This window comes from Palaemon carinicauda, chromosome 37 (genome assembly GCF_036898095.1).
Source record: "Palaemon carinicauda isolate YSFRI2023 chromosome 37, ASM3689809v2, whole genome shotgun sequence".
Lineage (NCBI taxonomy): Eukaryota > Metazoa > Arthropoda > Malacostraca > Decapoda > Palaemonidae > Palaemon > Palaemon carinicauda.
In genome coordinates this window covers 71,268,999-71,292,378 of record NC_090761.1, presented here as the reverse complement: position 1 = coordinate 71,292,378, position 23,380 = coordinate 71,268,999, and the positions used below count along the sequence as shown (strand labels likewise).

Genomic DNA, 23,380 nt, shown 5'->3' with positions numbered 1-23,380 from the left:
AATAATAAAGATAAAATAGGGGGAAAGATGACAGAAGAAAAGGACGTCAAAAAATATTTTAGACTCTTTTTAAAACATTCCAATGACGAAATTATTTTTCTTAAGGGAACTTTAGACACAGTTGCCACATTTTGTTTTTTTTATCATTTTTTTTTAATCCGGCTCACCTGTTTGGCTCCCTGCTCTCCGGGTTTAAGTTTTCCCTGAAGATGTCGATGTAAACGGGAAAGAGATAGAATGTTATTCAGGATGGAAAAAAAAATGGAAGGAACTACACTGTACAAGGGTTACCTGAAATTTCCCGCTGGGGGGAGGGGCAGTTTGAAGCAGCCAGCAATATATGTACAATGAAAATATAGAGAGAAAAGGAAAAATAAAAGTTTTAAAATTTGTCAATGTTGTGAAGCAGCCAGAAATATATACAATGAAAATATAGAAAAGAAAAATAAGTTCTAAAACTTGTCAATATTGTGAAGCAGCCAGAAATATATACAATGACAATATAGAAAGGAAAAAAAATCTAAGACTTGTCAACATAAAAATACACCTTCGACGGATTAATGAGTTTTGAAAAAAAAAAATATACTATACAGTGTAAATGTAATTAAGACACTGATTGCAAAGCAAGATGCAACATTGAAAAAGATAGGCGATTAGGCCACCTGAAAAATATATTAAATATATATACATATGTCGTCGTTAGATCAGAGAATCAGACGATAATATCTACAGGGAAATATCAGCAACATTGCATTGCTGAGGGTACCAAGTTAGTTTTTACTCTGTGCAGTTAGTTTTCTTGTTGGAAATGTGCCTTATGAATGGTGTTGAACAACGGAATATCTACAACTAATGAATGGAAAAACAACTAGGCTGTTGTGGTTTGTTTACACATTGGAATGGGTCAGATAAATGGAAGATAATTGCAGAGGGAATTAGTTCTTAAGTCGAGCTTCAATAAGGGTCATTTTCACATCTCTTAACGTGACGATGATCTTGTACTAAATAGGTAAAGAGATATGAAAATAGTTGTCTAAAGCAAAAGGTATTATTGGAATTCGAATAAAATTATCTTCTTTTGTGCAAAGTGAGTTACTGTCTTAGCAAATAAATGTTAACACTTTTTAATAAATGAAAAAAAATGATTGTATATGCTGACTTATAAATAATGAATAAAAGTTATTCAAAATAAAATATCAAAAAATGTATCAAGAACTAAAGAAAGACAACTTAAAGAAGCCAAGTGTATGTAATTCCAATAATCATAACCATACATAATAATACATTATTCATGTCATAAGGTTTCATACAGTTAAGCACATGCCTATATAAATGCCTATATATACTGTATACCAGAACATATACATATATATGCAGCAGCTTATTATAACGGGCAGGAAAATATCCATATGCCAGTGCCAATCTTAATATCCTAGCACAGGGCCACAGGCAATGAGAGATAGATAGATAGATGCACATTTAGGCAATGAGAGAGAAAAAGGGGGCAACAGTCCATTGGTTACTGAAGGGATAATACTCCTCGCTGTTACCTTGGTCCAATCTATAACCTCTCCTGGGCGTAATTTGCGTTGGCCCTAAAGGGAACAAAGGTATTCTTTTCAATATCAAAGACACATTGCAGCAGTGGGAGCTGCTGCCCTCTAGTGTGATGAAAAATAATTACATAGGTGTGAGGTAAAAAAAGTGTTTAAGGGTACAGTGTTTTTGGAGAAAAAATGGAAAAAATAAGCAGTTTGCATTGTCAGTTTGGAAAAAGAGTAGCTTGAAAACATTTTCGGTGTTCTGAGACGAAAAGGACACTCAAGAAAATGTAGATTGAGGTAATGTAGTTTGTCTTTTTCCTAATGGGTCAGTGATAGGTGAGTTAATCTTTGGTGTTAGTGAAGAGTAGTAGAAGCGTGAGGCTGAGACTGCAAAACGTGAAGAGCAGATAGCTGACCGCAGGAAAGAATCGCGAATGTTTTGACCTGACGTAGTCCTCAAAACTATGCATGAAATATTGAGGTTAGAATACATGAGGTTTTCACGACTTGTTTCAAAATAAGTTTAGAATACTATTAATTACATTCATGAAATAGTCTGAATTCAAATATTCACAAATTTGAGCAAAACAGCCACATTTAATTGGCAAGGAAAGACGTGGTAACACTATTACGAATATTAAAATTACAATTGAAATATATGATAAAGATAATTTAATCTTGTATAAATATGAAATCTAAAATCCATATGATTATATACATCTATAATTCCTTTAATAATATTAAAAGAAAATATCACGCAAATATCCTATTTAAATTGACTTACAATACGGTATTTCTATAAATTTCTATTAATAAATTAATATGCAAAATTAATCTGAGCAGTAATTTTTCTAATCACTAAAAATATCACGTACATATCCTGTTGAAATTAACTTACAGAACGATATTTATTTATCTTTACGTTAATAATTCAATAGATGAAAATTTATCTGAAAAAATAACTTTGCTTATCACGAAAAAATTAAGACAACTCGGCAAACATTTCACGCTTCTACTCTTGAATGTCCTGTATTAAAACTAATGCATCACTTGAATTGTTTGGTTTGCCATGTTCTATCTGACTGAAGGTGTCTCCCTTTAACCAGCGGACACTTAGCTAGCTAAACTCAGGTGTCATGTCTCACCTTGTCTACCTCCAGGTTCTCCCCTGGTTTCTGTTTGCGAGCTTCTTCTGTTTCTTTTTCCACTGATATGCCCTTCTGGGGAGTGAGAGAAGATGGTGGGCCGTTCTATTTCCTCGTTTTTTTTATTGTTTAAATATGTTTTATATTGAGTTTAAGATTGGGGTTTTTTTAAGGGTGTTTAAATGCGTTCCCTTTTCAGGTGAGTTTATCTAATAGGTTGTCATGATAGAGAGATTTGGTGTGCTCAATTCAGTCATTTGATTGACTTGGGAAATATTTTTTGGGAGTATTTGCTAGTATTCTCGTGTGTAATCATATACAAATGTGTGTACATAGGTTATCCTATGAGTATATCTATATATCTATCAAAATATATACATATGTACACACATGCATATATATATATATATATATATATATATATATATATATATACATATATATACATATATATACATATATATACATATACTTAGAAATGTATATAAATATATACACACAAATATAGAAATATTTATATACAAATATGATAATTATATGAATATATATACATATATATATATATATATATATATATATATATATATATATATATATATATATATATATATATACTTATAAATGTATATAAATATATACACACAAATATAGAAATATTCATATACAAATATAATAATTATATGTATACATATATATATATATATATATATATATATATATATATATATGTGTGTGTGTGTGTATATATATATATATATATATATATATATATATATATATATATATATATATATATGTATATATATACTGTATACATACAATCATGCACGTATATGTATATATAAAAACACGTGTATCAAATATTACAATTTAAATAAAAATTTTAACATCTGAATCAGTCTTTCCACATATCTTCTATTAGACATCCACAAGATAACACTCACGGAAAACGGGAACTTGTTTATACTCTGGGCTGACTATCCCAAAGCGAAAAAAATCTGGTTTAAACTGGATTCTCTTTAGGGTAATTTAACGCTAAGGTGTTTTGTTTAGTATCAGCTTATCTACACTGTTTGCCCGGACTAAAGAAAGGAAGATATTTTAGGGGATACACTATTGTTCTATTGTGCCATTTTAAGGAGTACAGTAACCTTTTGTCATTAATTAAACCTAATTGGGACTAAGATTTCGATCGATTGCTGCTGCTTTAGGTAATAGATATCTATTTACGCATAAAATAACACTGGTTTACTCTTCTTTGGGCGTAAATTCCAGTTGGAATATACGCCTGGAATTGGAATTTACGCCTGGAATTACGAAGCATGCATATCCCCACCCCATACCTTTTCCCCCTCTACATAAACCAACCCATCCCCATATTAATAAAATCCTGTAAGAAAACGTATATTGAAGATTAAATAAAGAAAAAAGCTGCGTTGAACAGCTGCTGAAAGACAATTGATATGAAAACCAAAGGAATTATGCTGGTCCTGAAAGAGATGTCATTAATTAATTGATTAATATACATAAAATAATCCTTTTTATTTAGCCGCGCAGTCTCTCGTTTATTTAGTAATGTATATTTTTTCATATCATTGTTTATTTAGGGAATGCATATAAGAGTGGTTGCTTAGTTATAGAAGATGAACGCCCGCTCATATTTTATAGGTATAAAATATATAAACTTTTATTTCAACGGAAATAGATGTGGAAAGCAAAGTATAAAGAGTTTTCTGAATCCGACAAGTAAGAAGAAGACCCTGTTCCACCGGGTTTGTTCACGGATGGAACGAGTTTAATAAACCTTGCTCCGTATCGTGTTAGAGAAATTCTATATTTTTTGAGCCAATGACACACATCGTAATGTATTGCCTAGGCGCTCTGTTTTCCTACAGGGCCTGCAATAAATTACTTCAGTGCCGGCATTGGGAGAGGAAATGTTCATAAATGTTCATAAATGTTCATTTCCTGTTTTCGTTTGTGGAAATATGGTAACATTCAGGGTGGCCATTCAGTCTCCGAGGTTTGTGAGTGTGATTGTCATTCTTACGTTGATTTTGTTTTCAAAATTGTGAAGTTTATAAATGGAATTTACTCTACATAACGATATTTTCAGTAAAAATATTACGTAAGTTTGTGTGAATTATCTTATACGTAAGTTAAAACTACAGGAAAATAGTATATATATATATATATATATATATATATATATATATATATATATATATATATATATATATATATACTGTATATGTATATATATATATATATATATATATATATATATATGTATGTATATATATGTATATATACTGTATATGTATATATATATATGTATATATATATATTTATATATATATATATATATATATATATATATATATATATATATATATATATATATATATATATATATATATATATATATATATATATATATATATATATATATATATATACATTTTGAAAAATTGTCTAAAATGACACTGCAATTACGCGATAGAATGGAAAAGTAACTGAAACGTGGCAACTGATGTCCGCAGACTTTATCCCTGTATTGATGTTCATTAATATCGACCGAGAGAAGCAGTCGTTCAGATCGACTTTTCGAAAGAATTAGAGATCATATCAAAACGAAATAAAAAATATCAATATCATCGTTTCCAAATCATAAGAATTTTATATATTTGAATAATTCCAACATTATTCAGCTTCTTTACACAAATATTTTGTGTTAATACATTTGTTTCTAATTTTAGACAAAACGGTTCTAAAAATAATTTCAGAAAATGATGACAAGGTTTAATTAAATTAATCAAGAGGTAACATAATCTGAATATTTACTCTACTTTAACAAATCCTTTATCTGTTTATCATCTTTTAAAATATTTTCGGAAAATAATGACAAGGTTTATTCAAATCAATCAAGAGGTAAACAAAAACTGAATATTTACTCTTCTATAAAAATTGCCTTTATTATTTTATCATCTTTTAAAATAGTTTAGGAAAATAATGACAAGGTTTAATCAAATTGATCAAGAGGTAAACAAAAGCTGAATATTTACTCTACTATAACAAATCCTTCATTTGTTTATCAGCTTTAAGAAGTTTGTCAGAGATGACGCACACACCCCGAGAGTTAGACCATATTCCCACATTGTTCCTTCTAACTAGAGTAAGATCTAGACTGTGTCAGCTTGTCTATAGAGAACTGGTGTTAGGTATATGTTAAGAATAAGGAAATAGCAATAAAATAAGAAGCTGCAATTATAAATAATTAAAGAATCAACAAAGAAACAGGTCATGAGAAGAGAGATGCGAACAAGGAGTATATTTCATCACATTATTCTTTAAATTGAGAACCAAGCAAGAAAATGTTTTTTCATTGGCAATATTTTCATGAACGTAATAATAAATATTATGATAAATCTAATATATTGAATATATTTCAGTCATCAACGCTGCTAATACGAGGATGATTAAAAGTTCGAGATGTCTAGTATGGAACCCGACGAACAGATGGCGGTAGTGTTCTGTTTACTTTTTAGTTTGTTTTTGTTGTCAATTTTTGATGGATGTATCTCATTGTATTTTTGTCAGTTCTTAGAGAGCAAGAACAGAAAAAACACCAAGTGACATGTGAGAGATACACAGTATTATACCAAAATTATATGAAACACTAAAAATATTTTTAGATATGTTACAGAAAATTGATATGAAACACTAAAAATGTTTTTAGATGTTACATTAAATTGATATAAAATATAAAAAATATTTCTAGATTTGTTACATCAAATTGATATGAAACGCTAAAAAATATTTTTGATATATTACATCAAAATGATATGAAACACTAAAAACGTTTTTAGTTATGTTATATCAAATTGATATGAAACACTAAAAATATTTTTAGATATGTTACATCCAATTGATATGAAACACTAAAAATATTTTTAAATATGTTACATCAAATTGATATGAAGCACTAAAAATATTTTCAGACATATTACATCAAATTAATGTGAAACACTAAAAATGTCTTTAAATATGTTACATCAAATTGATATGATACTAAAAAAATCTATTTTCACCAGGAGATTATCAATAGAAGGAATAAATGAATCTTATGTATTTTCCCTTTTCCAAATTAAGCAGCTGTAGAAGATAATATTTAAGATGGTTCATGAGGAATAGGTCTTATCAATGAGAATCCTTAGGAAAAGGGTAAACCAACCTTATGAAGATAAGAGATCATATCAAATCATGTGTACCAGCGAGATAAGAACTTAAGTGTTTATAAATGTTTCGGAAGGAGCCACTGTCATCGGGAACCATTTAACCAGATGTAAACAAAAGAAACAAGACCTCCTAGGACATAAGAACTTACATCTTCAGCAATGATGAGCGAGGGGCGGCGTCCTCCTGCGCCTTCCTCTGGAGGAATAAGGGATCCTCTCCTGCTGGGGGGACCTGAACCAGTAGCGAGGGATCCCCGGCGCTCGGGTGATTTCTCCTTCGATACTTCGATCTTGGGAGCATCCTACAACAGATAGAGAGTTGTTAAAAAGATTCCTTCTTGGGCAAGGGGCGTCAGCGTGGCATGCACGGAATTCTAGATTCTAAGAGTTGGTGGAAAATAATGATTATTTTCTTCAGTAGTAAGTCTGCGTGAGAAGGAATACACAATTTGGAAAGAATTTTTTTCGTATTCATAGAATAAACGCTTGTATATTCTAAAATAAACGTTTGTGCATACATAGAATAAAAGTTTGTATATTTCTAGAATAAACGTTTGAGCATTCATAGAATAAACGTTTGTGTATTTATAGAATGAATGCTTGTGCATTCATAGAATAAGCGCTTTTGTATTTATAGAATAGACGTTTGTGCGTTCTTAGAATAAACATTTGTCTATTCATAGAATAAACGTTTGTGCGTTCTTAGAATAAACATTTGTTTATGCATAGAATAAACGTTTGTGTATTTATAGAATAAACAGTTGTGCGTTCTCAGAATAAACGTTTGTGTATTCATAGAATAAACATTTGTGTATGCATAGATTAAACGTTTGTGTATTTATAGAATAAACATTTGTGCGTTCTTAGAATAAACGTTTGTGTATTCATAGAATAAACATTTGTGTATGCATAGATTAAACGTTTGTGTATTTATAGAATAAACATTTGTGTATGCATAGATTAAACGTTTGTGTATTTATAGAATAAACGCTTGTGTATTTATAGAATAAACATTTGTGCATTCCTGAAATTTACGTTTGTGTATTCATAGATTAAACGCTTGTATATTCATAGATTAAACGACTGTGTATTTATAGAATAAACGCTTGTTTATTCATAGAATAAACGCTTTCGTCTTCATAGAATCTAAATCTATGTAACTCTGATGTATTTTCACTATCACAAGAATGTTTTGTTAGAGATATACATTACATAATCTATTACTACTTTTTAATTCTATTTATTTCTATTACAGAATTCTAAGTAGTCGTTTAAATGAGCCCTTTTTATTAAAAAACGAAAACCTCACATTTCTAACTATAAGTGAGTTCGAGAAACTACGAGTTTTAGACGAGATTTCACACAATACAAAAGTTTATAGGGATAAAAACTAACATTCCAAGGTTGATTAAAATGATGGCCTTGGAAACAGTCAAATATTTAAACCAAAGATACTTAAATTGATAATACCAAAGATGTAGAACTTGATGCCTTCACTAAAATCTATTTTGTAGATATAAAAAATATAAAAAAAAAATATGTAAAAACTACAGATCATTTAAGAATTTTTTTTTTTACATAAATCGATCATTCAATTTTGTGTTTTGTGTTTTTTTTTATAGTTTAAACATTGTAAAATAAAATCTTATAAAATGTCATACGTTTTCTCCACTAATCCACGAAGGAAAAAAACTACGAATCATTTTAAAAACGTTTAACATCAATCGATCACTTATTATCATACGTTTTTTTCTTCATAGTTTAAACACAATAAGCAAACATTTTATAAAATCTAATACGTTTTTTCAACTATTCCACGATGGAAAAAAAACTACGAATCATTTTAAAAACGTTTAACATCAATCGATCACTTATTATCATACGTTTTTTCTTCATAGTTTAAACACAGTAAACAAACATTTTATAAAATCTAATACGTTTTTTTCAACTAATCCACGAAATAAACCGCTTAATCCTTACCATGCAAATCTTAAAAAACCATAGAAATTCATGCCAAGAGTCCAAACGACTCACTTTCCAGATAATGCAAAAGACAAGTGTCATATAAATCACAAAATTGGTAACCCACCATAACCCCCCCAAAAAGGTGTCATATTCAGATTCTACTAAATACAGTGTCAAGCATTAGTTTTGAGGTACAAGTATAAAGGGAATATCATGCATATCCATAATACTCTATTTACCTCGTCTTTTTTCTTCTTCTTTTTACGGGACATAAGGAAGAGAGTAAAAAAACAAAAGATTAGAAATAAAGAAATCAAAATAAAAATCAGTGGGAAATATGAGAAAAAAGTAATTGGACTAAACTAAATAAAATAAATGGTTCTAAGACTATAAAAAATAAAATTGGTAAGGTTAATAACCTCCATTGGGGCAAATTAATGACCTAATTAAAAATCAAAACAGCTGTAGTAGCCTATAACCTGAAATAAATCCGATTATAAAATTGGAAAGAAAAAATAAAAAATTATTAGAAGCAGAAGGAAAAATGAATTTTCCATTATTGAAGTGGAAGGAAATAAAAAGAAAAAAGATTAGGAGAAAGAAAAAAAAATGAAAGAATTATATTTTTAGGATAAGCTCTATGGGGTTATGAAAATACGTCATAGAAGCATTATAAATGCGTTCAGTTCTCAATCAAATGGCTGACGGAAAACGGAAATTCTAGGCTTTGATTTCTGTACAATATACAAGAGAATAGGAAGTGTCTAGTTATTGAAATCATCATTTCGTTCCTCGATCTGCAGCCTGGATTTTCCTTTCCTTATATTAGAGAAATCAGTCAAAAGAAACACTCAAGATTTCTACTCTACGAAAGAATCCACCAGGTTTCTGGTTTTCAGAAATTCCAGAAGCGCAAAAGCGGACTTCAAAAGAGGTCCTCGCAAAAAAAAAATCGCGGTTATTAGAAGTCGGTTGTGAAGAATTATGCAAATAAAGGGATTTGTGAAGCAACGTTTGTGGTGTTAGAGGAGGATGAGATAGAGGAGGATGCTGAGATCTATTACAGATAACTGCCCGTTGAAAGTCTGTAATAATATCTTGATAAATAAAATCCGTAGTTTGGGGAAAATTCGTCAAAAAAAAAATGTGAAAGACAAATTGGCAAAAAATCACCCACGAACGAAAATAATGAATGTAAAAGAAAGAGTGTAAGAGTTTGGAAATGAAAATGAATACATACAAACCCACCATTGCTCGGACACATTCACACAACATCAATTACACCCGTCATACGTCAACGAAGACAGCTAAGGTGAATGTTATCAAACGTAGATATCTATCTGCACTCGCCAAGCATATCTACCACCTGATAAATATCTTCAGAGGATACAGCATACTAAAAGAAGTCAGACTTGTTTCCTCTGCATTTCTCAAAACTCAAGAAATGTGTGTTTTGTATTTTGATTTAATATATTTTTCCTTTTCTCATGATCCTTTAAGTTTCTATTCTTTAATCATTTTGTCCTATTTTATTAGAACTTTTTTTATTTTTATTTTATTTACACAATGCTTAAACTATTTTGTTCCACTTTTCCAAAGAAACAGTTCCCTCACCAAGGAACACTGCATACTAGAACAAGTCTGACTTCTTCCCTCTTCTGAGTCCATCATGGAGATAGTTACTTCAGAGTCCTCTCGATTGTTCGACCAACCCTTTATTCTAACCTTTGGATTCAAACTCTTCCTTCGCTGTCTCAGAAACAGCTGAAGTCCGCGATCCTCTTCTTCAGGGGTTTCTATGATTTCGGGGAGTATGATTTGGCTGCGGCGTCTCGTGGGGATAATGAAGGGCACTTCCTCCTCAGGAGGACTTAATAAAGAAGGACTTTGTAAAGGTGAGGATTGATTGAAAGGTGTTCGACTGACTATTGGCAAGGTTGGTCTGGGAGGTCTGGAGGCTGGAGGGACGAAAGATGGTCCGTCGATGTTTCCAGTTTTCGTTCCAGTTTTCTTATCGACCAGTGGACTGTGTCGTCCCACGCTCTGTTCTGCGTCATTTTCACTACGCGGATATTCTGCATCGCCTCCTTGCAAGGGAGGAATAATGATATCAATTGGGCTTTCTCTGGTATATTCTACGATATTCCCAACGGTGTATCGTCTTGATATGACCCCACCTTTCTCGAACCTGAATTCGCTGATGGCTTGATTGGAAACGGGAGTGTTATTTTCTACAAAGTTGATAGCACCCGATCTCCTCTTGGGTTTGGGTGCTGTCTTTTCCTATAATGAACAGGATAATCATGATGAATAGCAGGACTATTGTTATAAAGTTAGCAACACCAAACAGCGAACATCGAGGGTGCACCGCGAATGGAAAGCTCTAATGCACAGCGAATCAAAAGCTCTACACCCGATCTCCTCTTGGGTTTGGGTGCTGTCTTTTCCTATAATGAACAGGATAATCCTGATAAATAACGGGGCTGTTGTAATAAAGTTAGCAACACCAAACAGCGAACATCGAGGGTGCACCGCGAATGGAAAGCTCTAATGCACAGCGAATCAAAAGCTCTACACCCGATCTCCTCTTGGGTTTGGGTGCTGTCTTTTCCTATAATGAACAGGATAATCCTGATAAATAACGGGGCTGTTGTAATAAAGTTAGCAACACCAAACAGCGAACATCGAGGGTGCACCGCGAATGAAAAGCTCTAATGCATCGCGAATCAGAAGGTTTATTGCATCACGAATCAAAAGATTCGTTTGAATAAACGTTCATGGTAAAACTACGATGCAGTCTGCATAAGCTTTGTAGTCTTACGAAGGAAAATTTTCAACTGTCACATTAGATAGTGAAAATTTTTTCTTGTGTGCGACATCGAACAGTAAATATAGTAAACTAGATGAAATTCCATTAATTTCTCAAGAGATTAAAAACTGGAACATTTCAATGAATTTGTCAACGTCTATACATTGAAATAAAGATTTCCAAAAGGAAATTTTAATGTATAAAGAAAGTAGAAGAGATTATGGTATGAAAAACATACAGTAAAGTGATTCAGGTAACTTTTGAACAATATACTTGAAAACAAAAAAACTTTATGCAATTGATGTCTGAATAAATTATATCTAAATCTGTTGTATCGAATTAAAAGAAAATCATGATTAATTCAACTATGTAATTTTACCGGTAACGAATAACTTAATCTAAATGACCCAATTTTGAAGTACTATTAAATCAGAATATATCTTCAGATTAGGGTAACATTTTAATAGAATTTAGCATCGGCTGAAGAATACGAATTAAGTTCCAAGATATTTCTTGCCTAATTAAAGATATCCTCTGGTAGTAATAATTTACTGAAGAGGCCTATCTCTTAATTCAGAGCGAGTACTTAAAGGAGAATACTTGGATAGTCAAGGAAAAGGTAAGAAACCAAAGGTTATTACATTCCACTATCCACTGGATAGAGGACAACACCGAACATCCACTAAACTACTATTCCAGTATGAGTTAGACGGAGTATGCCACCAACACCAGGTTGTTGATAATTTCTTCTTCTACAGAGAAATGCCTCTTGAATCAGAGAGCTTTGAGGTCTCTCTAGGGTAGTTGCATGAGGAAGTATTTAGTGGAATGCATTTAGGAACTCCAATCCAATTTCTTTCAGAAATCTATTCATCAAGCTAAGTTTATTACACATCAATTCTATGACAAGATCGGAAGCTTACCAAACCAACAATCATTCCTTCCAGTATATATGTAAACAACATCAAAATTACACTCATTCCATCCGACTTACGTAACAACATCCACTACATCTAACTACATAGACAACATCAACATGCAACATTAAAAACATCCATTTATAATTTCACTAATAATCAACATGAATATCAATCATCTAGAGATATTTGAGATTTGATTAAAATATGACAATTTGGTATTACATCCGCAAATTATTGTAAAAGGAAAATTAACACTTATGATTAATAAAGTAAAGGATTGCTATTTTTTATCAGTTACTTTAAATAGATAAATGGAAATCATTTATACATGACATACAGAAGGATTACCTATCAAGTTTTTAACTACTTTTAGAATGCTTTTTCACTATCATACATTACCCTTATCAAATAATGTATGAACACATTCATGCAACATGATGAGAGAGAGAGAGAGAGAGAGAGAGAGAGAGAGAGAGAGAGAGAGAGAGAGAGAGAGAGAGAGAGAGAGAGAGAGGCTCACTCATATATGAGAAAAAATCCAAAAAAGGAATTTCTGAATAAAAGACTTTCATACAATGAAATGAAAACGAAAAAAAAAAAAACATTCGAGATAAAAAAAAAATCTTTTCGAATACATCGAAAGATAAAAATGAAAATTCCGCTGATTCTTATAGACAGAACTTAAATGAGACTTGCCAGAAGCAAAACAAGGTGATAAGAGCAAGTTTCTACATGGGTCCATTGCGAAAAGATAGGAAGAACTAAGGGGGTATTTACATCACGTAGCAGCAGTAGCATCAAAAGAGCATCAGCAAACTCTTTCTCACCCAAAATAAACAAGGGATCAAAGACCGTTGTTTGATCCCACTTACCGCTTGAGGGGGTTCAATGATCTTTGGCTTCTACTCGTCAGACCACGAGTGGCAGTTCGGTGTACGAGAGAAGGGATGGAGACGGATGGGGGAGGAAAAAAATCATATTTAAGAGAAGAAACGGCATTGAGAGGAAGAATTGAAAAGAATGGAAAAGTGTGAGAATGAAAATGCAGAAGGAAAAAGAGAAAAGAGATAAAGAATATCATTTGATTATATCATCCTGGAAATAATTTATTATGGTAACTATAAATAAATCAGATAAATGTATGAAAATTTGTAGGAAAAAAAAATTCCTGTGAAAAAAAAAAAATTCTTTCCATTATTAATCAATCAGCATCTTGAAGTAAAAAAAAAATCCTGGAAAATGAGAAAAAAAAATGGACACCGTCTTGTATTTGAGTAGCCTATGTATGTCGATTTAAACTAACTACCATAACCGCTTGATAATATCATTCCAAGTCACTCTAGTCAGTATGATAAGTAGAGAGATTTTGAGTGTGTTATGTCAACCAAGCTTTTCTCGAATAGAAAGCAACGCTTGCCGGATGTCAGTATGTTTGCGTTTCAGTGTGTCAGCAGCAGTATGTCAGTTTATTGCAATACTATCTCATTTGCGATCTATGTAATGAGAGGTGGTTGTTAGTAGGCTCCTGTAGTCGCCGCAGAGATTCCGGGCGAAGTAAGCCCGGCCCCATGATGACGTAATAGCATATCCCCTTACAGTGATTATAAGTTAATATTGTTTGAAATTTATGATATATTGTGACCACTGCTAATGTTGGAGACAACGTGATTGGCTATGACGTCATCAGGGGTGGGGCTTATTTCGCCAGGAATCTTTGCGGCGACTATATTTAGTTTATACCCCCTGTCGCTTTATTTCAAGGGAAAGGGGGATCTCGCCAATACCAAAAGGGGATTTTAAATCAGCTCCATGCCTGTGCTGATTAGAAGGAATACAATTGGGTTATCTACAGTGCAAAGTGACTAAACAAGCCCCATGGTTTCACAAGTTGAAAGCTGAACTGCTAAACTGCTGCAATTATCGCATACAGTTTCGAGTTTCAGCCGCTACCGATACAATACAGACGTTTAAATATTCCGAACGCTCGTGCTTGAGTTTGTGAAGTTTAAAACCTTCCATATTCTATGACTGGAAAAGATATATTTATTTCGGAACATCCTAATTACATTGTTGATTAGAGGCTGTTACGTTCAGCAGCTGATCGCCTAGCTAGGATTTCGACATTTCGTGGATGTCCTGATAGTATGAGGTCTTTGGATTTTACTAGTTGTCAATTAAATACAAAAACTAGGTCTTATGGTGGGAGAAAATATAGATTTACTAGTTGAAATGCAATATTAGGGCAAAACATATCAGAAGTTTAGGATGAAATCTTAGAGCTTCTCTGAAAGACAGATTTGCAAAGTGTTCTCTGTTACATAGGCATTAAGAAATTTAAGAATATATTGAATACAAAAACTAGGTCATTTAGAGAGAATAAAATATAGATCTGCTAGCTGAAATGCAAAACTAGACCCAAAAATATCGAAAGTTTAGGTTGGAATCTAAGATCTTCCATCAGAGACAGTGTTGTAAAGGTCTCGGGTACAATGAAAATGAAGAAATTGAAAAAAATTAATATCCTTCTAAACCAAAATAAAAAGCAAGGAAGTTATGACAAAGACTTGTGTGCACTTCAGGACACCCATATCCATCACGTCTACCCATAACTGGCTTGTTAGCGACCAATTAGACTTCCAGTTAACGAAATTAGTCTTACTTTCTACCACGAAATATCCAATCTTACTTTTGCGTTTGGTTTAGAATCTTTAGCGTCCTTAGGTGGCTCCTGTTTAGGTGGTTCTTTTAAGGTGGGGTTCTTGGGGTTGGGATTGTTTTTATGGCCAGGATTATCCTTATGGCCAGGATTATCCTTATGGCCAGGATTATCCTTGGGGCCAGGATTATCCTTATGGCCAGGATTACCCTTTTGGCCAGGATTATCCTTATGGCCAGGATTATCCTTATGGCCAGGATTATCCTTATGGCCAGGATTATCCTTATGCCCAGGATTATCCTTATGGCCAGGATTATCCTTATGGCCAGGATTATCCTTATGGCCGGGATTATTCTTAGGGGCAGGGTTATCTTTAGGATTTTCTTGAGGTGGTGCTTCTTTAGGATTTTTAGGATTGGATGTCTTCTTCTGTTGAAAGGCAAAGAGGGATTTTTGTTTAATTAAGAGCTCATGTTTTATAATCAAATGATTTAAGTCTTTATATTTCGATGTTTTCTTTTACGTCTAAATGGTCAAACTACTCGAAGCATCAAAGGAGGGAAAGTTACTCGAAGTTCAGCCGTCGTTAACTAATATGCTCACTACAGTCCACCACTAATGCACCGGTTTTTCCAGCAGTACTCGAGGTGCTGAGTACAGGGCACCACCAATGCAACGGTTTTTGCCTGCAGTACTTGAAGTGCTCAGTACAGGGCACTACCAATGGAATGGTTTTTCCAACTGTACATGAAATGCTCAGTACAGGGCACCACCAATGCATTGGTTTTATCACCTGTACTCAAAACACTTAGTACAGGGCGCCCCTAAGGCAACGGATCAGGGGCCTATGACTTGTAGATGGCGTTGAGTTTAGTAGGATACCATTTGTGTAGAAGTTACATAAATAGGTATCCTGAATTGTAACTGAACAGCCAGGATATCTACAAACGTATCCCTGAACCGTATGCTGAGTTGGCTATACTGAGCAAAAGTAAAAACATTAGCTGAATTCAATCAACTATTCCCCGGTCTAATCATTCTCGAAAATGGCTAAGAAAAGCTTATATCTAGAGTACTATGGGGCCTGGTGGTGTCTATGCATTACTCTAATCACTAGAGAGCTAAGCACTAAAGCACTGCAAAGCTTCAGGCCAATATTTAAGATAAAAAAGGTGGTGATAACACTATGTATACATGATAACATGGGAAAAAAGGGTGATTAAGAAAATTACAATCAACATAAAAAGACAGATATTGAAGTTTATGGAAGAGAAGTTAATTTGAGGGAGGTTTCTTGGGTATTTCATTAACGTTTTTCATTGAATTTCAATCGAGTAATATAATAAAATCATTAACCATGAAACCTCCCTCGCATATTTCAGTGAAGGTAATATTCATCTAACTACAGTATATTTTTCAAAGCTTATCTTAACAGTACCATCGGTGTTGAAAAGTAATTTAGGGGGATAGAAAACATGCTTCATCAGTGTATGTATATATACATACATATATATATATATATATATATATATATATATATATATATGTATATATATATATATATATATATATATGTATAATATATGTATATATATATATATGTATATATATATATATATATATATATATATATATATATACACAAACATATACATATATTCATATATATATATATATATATATATATATACATGATGTACAGGAAAACAAGATTATTGAAGATACAGAGAACATGTGAGCAATTACATGTCTGGAAGAAACTAAGTCAGAGTGAGATGAAATATTTTCAATGGGAGATATGAAAGAATGAGGCATCTAGGGTAATTTTGCTGACTTGGCAATACAAATTACTCGGAACTGAAGCTGAAACATACTTGATTTCATATTGAAATTCTAAATGAAAATTACTTATGAAAGAAAGTTGAAATTTTACTGAAATCGTTTGGCGGGGATGTTTCTGGATGTCCGAAATTCAAATTGATTTATAAAAATAGAATTTCTAACACTTGTAGTCGTGGTTGGAAATTGAGTCACCCATTTTCTTGTAAAAAATCTAAATTTACAAAATTGAAAAAAGACTTCTGAATTGATAAAAAAAAATCGAATTGGTTGTTAAAAAAATAATTTCCTAAGTTGTAAAAAATCATATGGTTAAAAAATTTAATGAAACAATTTCAAATTGATAAAAAACTCAAAATATATAATTGTTAAAGTGGTGTAAATTTAAATAATTCAAGAATCCAAAATCAATTTCTGAAGTGATAAAATACCCAAATTTTCCAAAGGTAAAAATTTCAATAACTAAAAAACCAAAAACCAATTTCTCTAAAATCAGCTGGTAAAAATTCGAGATTACAATTTTTCAAAATTGCTAAAAAATTTGAAATCGTCCAATCAAAAAAAATGAAAGTCATCATGGTAAAAATTAATGCCTTAAAAAATTGTAAAACTGATAAAAAGAAACTTTAAATTGTCTAAAAAAAATTGAAAGTCAGTATTTATCGGATCCTACCCCCATGGCAAATGACTCACCCTCCAAGACTGCAAGACCCCAAGATCGCCTCCACCCCAGGAGTCCTCATCGTCCGAGGTATATTCCGAAGACCCCGCAGACCCCTCCCCAAACTGGAAGGGTTCAGGGGACCCAGCAGTCGGAGGGGGGCAGCATGTGAGGGGCTGGTTGGGGGAGGGGGTGGTTTGAGGTAAGACGAAGGAGGAAAAGAAGGGGAAAGAGAGATTAAGAGAACGTCCTTAACTCTCTTTCGCTTTCATTTTCCTCTCTTTATTTGGAGTTTCTCTTGTGATTATTGTTTTAAGTTGATTTAGAAACACCATCGTCTTAGATGTTTGAATAGACTGCGTCTCTTAACTACATCTTTTGGTTTTGAAGTTTGAGTTGTTTTTATTGAATTTTTATACTATCAAAAGCTTTTAAAGTCTTTTCATTAACTTTCAATTCAAATATGTATTGCTGACCGCATGCAAGAAAATACCTCGTTGATTAAAAGTAAATAATAAACTGTCAATAATGCAATATAGAAGAAAGTCGTTCACCTTCATAAGAAAGTTAAGTTCGATTACTAGTTAGGTCGATACAGTTGCAATTAAATTACTTTACATTACTCGCCAAAAATGGAATTGTATGTGGGAAAATTTGTGGATAAGGAGAAAATCCTTTATATTATTCTTTAAAAAAAAGGAATAGTATAAAGGTGAGAATTCGTAGATAGGTTGAAATTACTTAACATTACTTTCAAAAAAAAAAAAAAAAAAAAAAAGGAAAAAGGGGGAATTGTACACAAGTGAAAATTTGCAGATGAGTAGAAATTACTGGACAGTATTCTAAAAAAAACGGGGGGGGGGGAATGTATAGATGTACAAATTTCTGTTTAAGTAGAAACTACTTGACATTATTCACCAAGAAAGGGAACTGTATACGAGTGCAAATTTGTGGGTCAGTAGAAATTACTTTACATTATTCTCTCAAAAAGGGAATTGTATATAAATATAAATTTGCATATAAGTAGAAATTGCTTTACATCATTCTCCCAAAAAGGGAATTGTATATAAATACAAATTTGCATATAAGTAGAAATTGCTTTATATCATTCTCCCAAAAAGGGAATTTTATAAAAGTGCAAATTTACATATAAGTAGAAATTGCTTTACATTATTCTCCCAAAAAGGGAATTTTATAAAAATGCAAATTTACATATAAGTAGAAATTGCTTTACATTACTCTCCCAAAGGGGTATTGTATAAAAGTGCAAATTTGCATATTAGTAGAAATTACTTTACATTATTCTCCCAAAAGGGTAATTGTGTAAAAGAGCAAATTTGTATATAAGTAGAAATCACTTAATATTAATCTCCAAAACTGTACATAGCTCATCAAATTGAAATATACAGTTCACGCATCCAATTACTAATCACCAAAAGAGTAGTTAAGAACGAGTCTATTTTCTTAGAAAGGGCAGTTATAAAAAAGGAACGCTAGTTAGGGGTTTGGTCCGTTTAAAAACAATAAGACGAAACGAATCGATTAAATATTTCATTTTAATTGTGACGCAATTATCGTGATGGCTTTGATAGGATTCGTTAGTTTCTTTTTGTGATGTGATTAAACAGGGTTTGTTATAAATTATGCTGGAAGAAGATCAGGTTACGAATACTTCAATAAAAGGAAACGACAGACGAGGTCAAAGTCGACACCTAGGTCAGAATGGTAGTGGGTATGTGATCTTGTGCAGTTTTTTTTTTTTTTTTTTTTTTTTGCATCAGTTGAAAAGCTTCTGCATAGATTGATACAAGATATGGTAGTTATACTTTTACTTTAATAACTAGTTTATATTCTAAGGCTTTCGTAAGGCTCCATGTTTCTGATGCATAATTTAATATCGGTGGGACCATCTGATTGAATTCTTTTCTTTTTAGAGAAAGTGGCATTTTAGTTTTCATAATCTCATTTCATTTACCAAGAACTCTCCATTAATTGCAATTTATTCATAATTATTTTTGTTATATGAATTTTATACACAAGATCACATCACAAGAACAGAATAAGAAGTCGTAATATTGTCTAAATACAAATACAAAAACAAACAAATCACAAAAACAACAACAATATATATCCCATCAAACAATATCTATTTGAAAAAAACACATACAAAATTCTACAATATAAACAACAACAATACATTACATGAATACTGTACACAAGAAACACACAATAATTCTATACATAGATAATGAGTTAGTTGGCCTTTATGAAGTGCGAAATGGTTTATCTAGATTTTAAAAGATCTTCCTAACAACTGAATTGTGGTATGAATTAACCTTTAACTTTAGATAACATGTATCGTAACAATGAATTAAATTCAAGCATAACTGACAAATGACCAGAGATAGGTATCCATCAATATGATATGATGATATAATTGATTTAATGTTGAATCACAAACAATTCAGTCGCCATTTAAGATTCTTTTGGTTCCCACACGTGCACGCGGAGTGTTTATGTCTGTTGTCATTGGATCTTGCCCAGGAATGGAATGTTTTGTTGTCATTGTCCTGTCCAGGAATGGAACGTTTTGTTGTCGTTGCCCTGATTAGGAATGGAACGTTTAGTTGTCGTTGGTCCTGTCCAGGAACGGAACGTTTTGTTGTCGTTGGTCCTGTCCTGGAACGGAACATTTTGTTGTCATTGTCCTGTCCAGGAATGGAACGTTTTGTTGCTATTGTTCTGTCCAGGAATGGAACGTTTTGTTGTCGTTGGTCTTGTCCAGGAATGGAACGTTTTGTTGCCGTTCTCCTGTTCAGGAATGGAACGTTTAGTTGTCGTTGGTCCTGTCCATGAATGGAACGTTTTGTTGTCGTTGGTCCTGTCCAGGAATGGAACGTTTTGTTGTCATTGTCCTCTCCAGAATGGATTGTTTAATGACTATATTGCATATAAATCCGGTCTTGATATACGTAAACCCTATTTCGAGGAATTTAATTAAGAGGTAATCCGGTTTTGTATCTTGGGTAGTGACATATTTCACATAAACCAAAAGCAAGTGATTGGGGCACTTTAAAGACTTGTAATTCTTTTGGTACGAATGGCTTCTAAAACTGTTTAACTATAAACTAATGAGGGCCTTTTGTGATGAAATATTCAAGGTATATGCTTGAAAATTTTTAGGTAAAAAGATAATTCTGTGTAAATGAATTCGTATATTTGTCGGGTATTAAAAGAAAATTCAAATAGAAATATGGACAAATAAAAAAGGGGAAAAATAAAAAGAGGGAAATTTAACTGCGGTAAAAATAAATAATTGATTTCTGGTCGATAAATCAAAAATAAAATTATATATCCCACAGATTCACACCGCGACGATAGATTTAAAAAGTCGACAGTATCCAGTACACCAGTCGATCGGAAGGCTACAAAGCCAGTCTTAATACGGTGGAAGTCGACATGGTCGATGTCGAATTTTCTTTTTTGAGTATTTCAGAGTATCGTCCAGTTCTTTTCCAGTAAATGTCTGGTCTGTTCAAAAGCGTATTTAAAAGTATATACTATGTCGTTTGTGTCTGTTCATATTATTCTAGACTTGTCGGGAACTATCTGTCGTTTGTGTCTGTTCACAGTATTCTAGACTTTTCTGGAACTATCAATCGTTTGTGTCTGTTCACAGTATTCTAGACTTTTGGAACTATCAATCGTTTGCGTCTGTTCACAGTATTCTACTCTTGTCTGGAACTATCAATCGTTTGTGTCTGTTTACAGTATTCCAGACTTGTCTGGAACTATCAATCGTTTGTGTCTGTTCACAGTATTCTACTCTTGTCTGGAACTATCAATCGTTTGTGTCTGTTTACAGTATTCTAGACTTGTTTGAGATCCAGTCAAGTGTTTGTGGGAGTGCGTAGATGCGTAATTTAGTAAAGAGAAATGACTGCCTGAAGTTTTAAGCTGCTCGCTTTTAAGTTGTTAAATGTCGACAGTAATATTGATTATCCTTTTTCTTTATTTCAAATGAGAACCTTTTGTTTCTATGCACCAGGGGTTCTTTGAAATAAAGGAAAGAGTACAAGATTACCACCAGTTTTCTTCAGAAACATGAAATTGCTCAAGATTCTACGGTTAAGGTCTTTGAGATCTGTCTTACTTTCTTGGATGGAAATAGAAAATGTGAACAATTTTTCATGATTTCTGAAAGAAACAGCTTATTAACTCGGGGGTCTTCACTGAGTAAACTGTCTAAGCAAGAGCATATATATATATATATATATATATATATATATATATATATATATATATATATATATATATATATATATATATATATATATATATATATATATGAAACTGATAACCGATAAACACATCGTAGGACTTAAACTTAAAATATATTAAAAGTAAGATTTCAATCTCGAATTATCGTGAAAAAAACATAAAATATATTTAAAAAAAAAAATCTATGTCCACCGGTTATAAGTTTCCAAGACTATCACCTGATTTTCATATGTGACCCTAACTGTCAATGACCCCTAAATTCTGTGACCCCTGACCCCTTATATGTCTTTTTTTTTGTGTTACCATTGTGACGATGTCCATGAATGTGGAGCCTACCTGATCCTCGGCTTCCTCCTAACGAAAAGAGAATTGAAAATGTATTAGTGAAGCCTTTTTTTTGTCTCTTGTTTATTATACTTTTGGTAATGGCTTGACTATCTCTGAAAGGTACTGAGGGAGTTACATGGGCCTATAAACGTGCATCTTTCCCCTTGCTCAACCCCCCCCCCCCCTCCCTCCCCCGTTATCATACCCTTAAAAATCTACCATAAATATTATGAGAATTAAGATTTTATATTCATTTTCTTATCCAATTATTAACAAAGCTGAGTTGATAGATCTGTTTGGCTATTTACAAATAAACAGATGTTTACTCTCTCCCCTACATGAAAATAAACAAGAATTTATATTTCATACCCTTATCACTCCAAAAATTATTATGAGAACTTAGATCTTCTTACAATTTTCTTCTCTAATAATTAACAAAGCTGATTTGACAGATCTGTTTGGCTATATACAAATAAACAGATGTTTACTCTCTCCCCTACATGAAAATAAACAAGAATTTATATTTCATAACCCTATCACCACCAAAATTATTATGAGAACTTAGATCTTCTTTCAATTTTCTTCTTTAATAATTAACAAAGCTGATTTGACGGATCTGTTTGGCTATAAACAAACAAACAAATGTTTACTCTCTCCCCTACATGAAAATAAACAAGAATTTATATTTCATACCCTTATCACTCCAAAAATTATTATGAGAACTTAGATCTTCTTTTCATTTTGTTACTAAACAATATAAAATATTGATATAACAGGATCTGTTTAATTACATATAAATTCAATTCATATTATAAAATCTATTCCCATTACTGATAGATCCGTTTTCTATCCACAAAACGGTTATTTCTTAAAGTATAAAAATTTTGAAAATTATCATCAAACACTTTCAAAGATAATCAAGCACTTGAATATATAGTTATTTATATTTTATGTTATACACCATGAGGATGCAAAGGTAATTGTATATTAGGTTA

General features: G+C 32.2%; 1 protein-coding gene across 1 annotated transcript in view; it reads right to left on the bottom strand.

Annotated features, from left to right (window-relative positions):
* Window positions 1-23,380, bottom strand: part of LOC137629783 (twitchin-like) — a 224,471-nt gene that overhangs the window by 141,281 nt on the left and 59,810 nt on the right. The window contains 7 exon segments of the mRNA XM_068361418.1: window positions 168-203; window positions 1,551-1,595; window positions 7,077-7,229; window positions 10,618-11,175; window positions 13,494-13,523; window positions 15,308-15,706; window positions 22,395-22,412. Of these exon segments, the coding sequence (XP_068217519.1) occupies window positions 168-203; window positions 1,551-1,595; window positions 7,077-7,229; window positions 10,618-11,175; window positions 13,494-13,523; window positions 15,308-15,706; window positions 22,395-22,412 (1,239 nt within the window).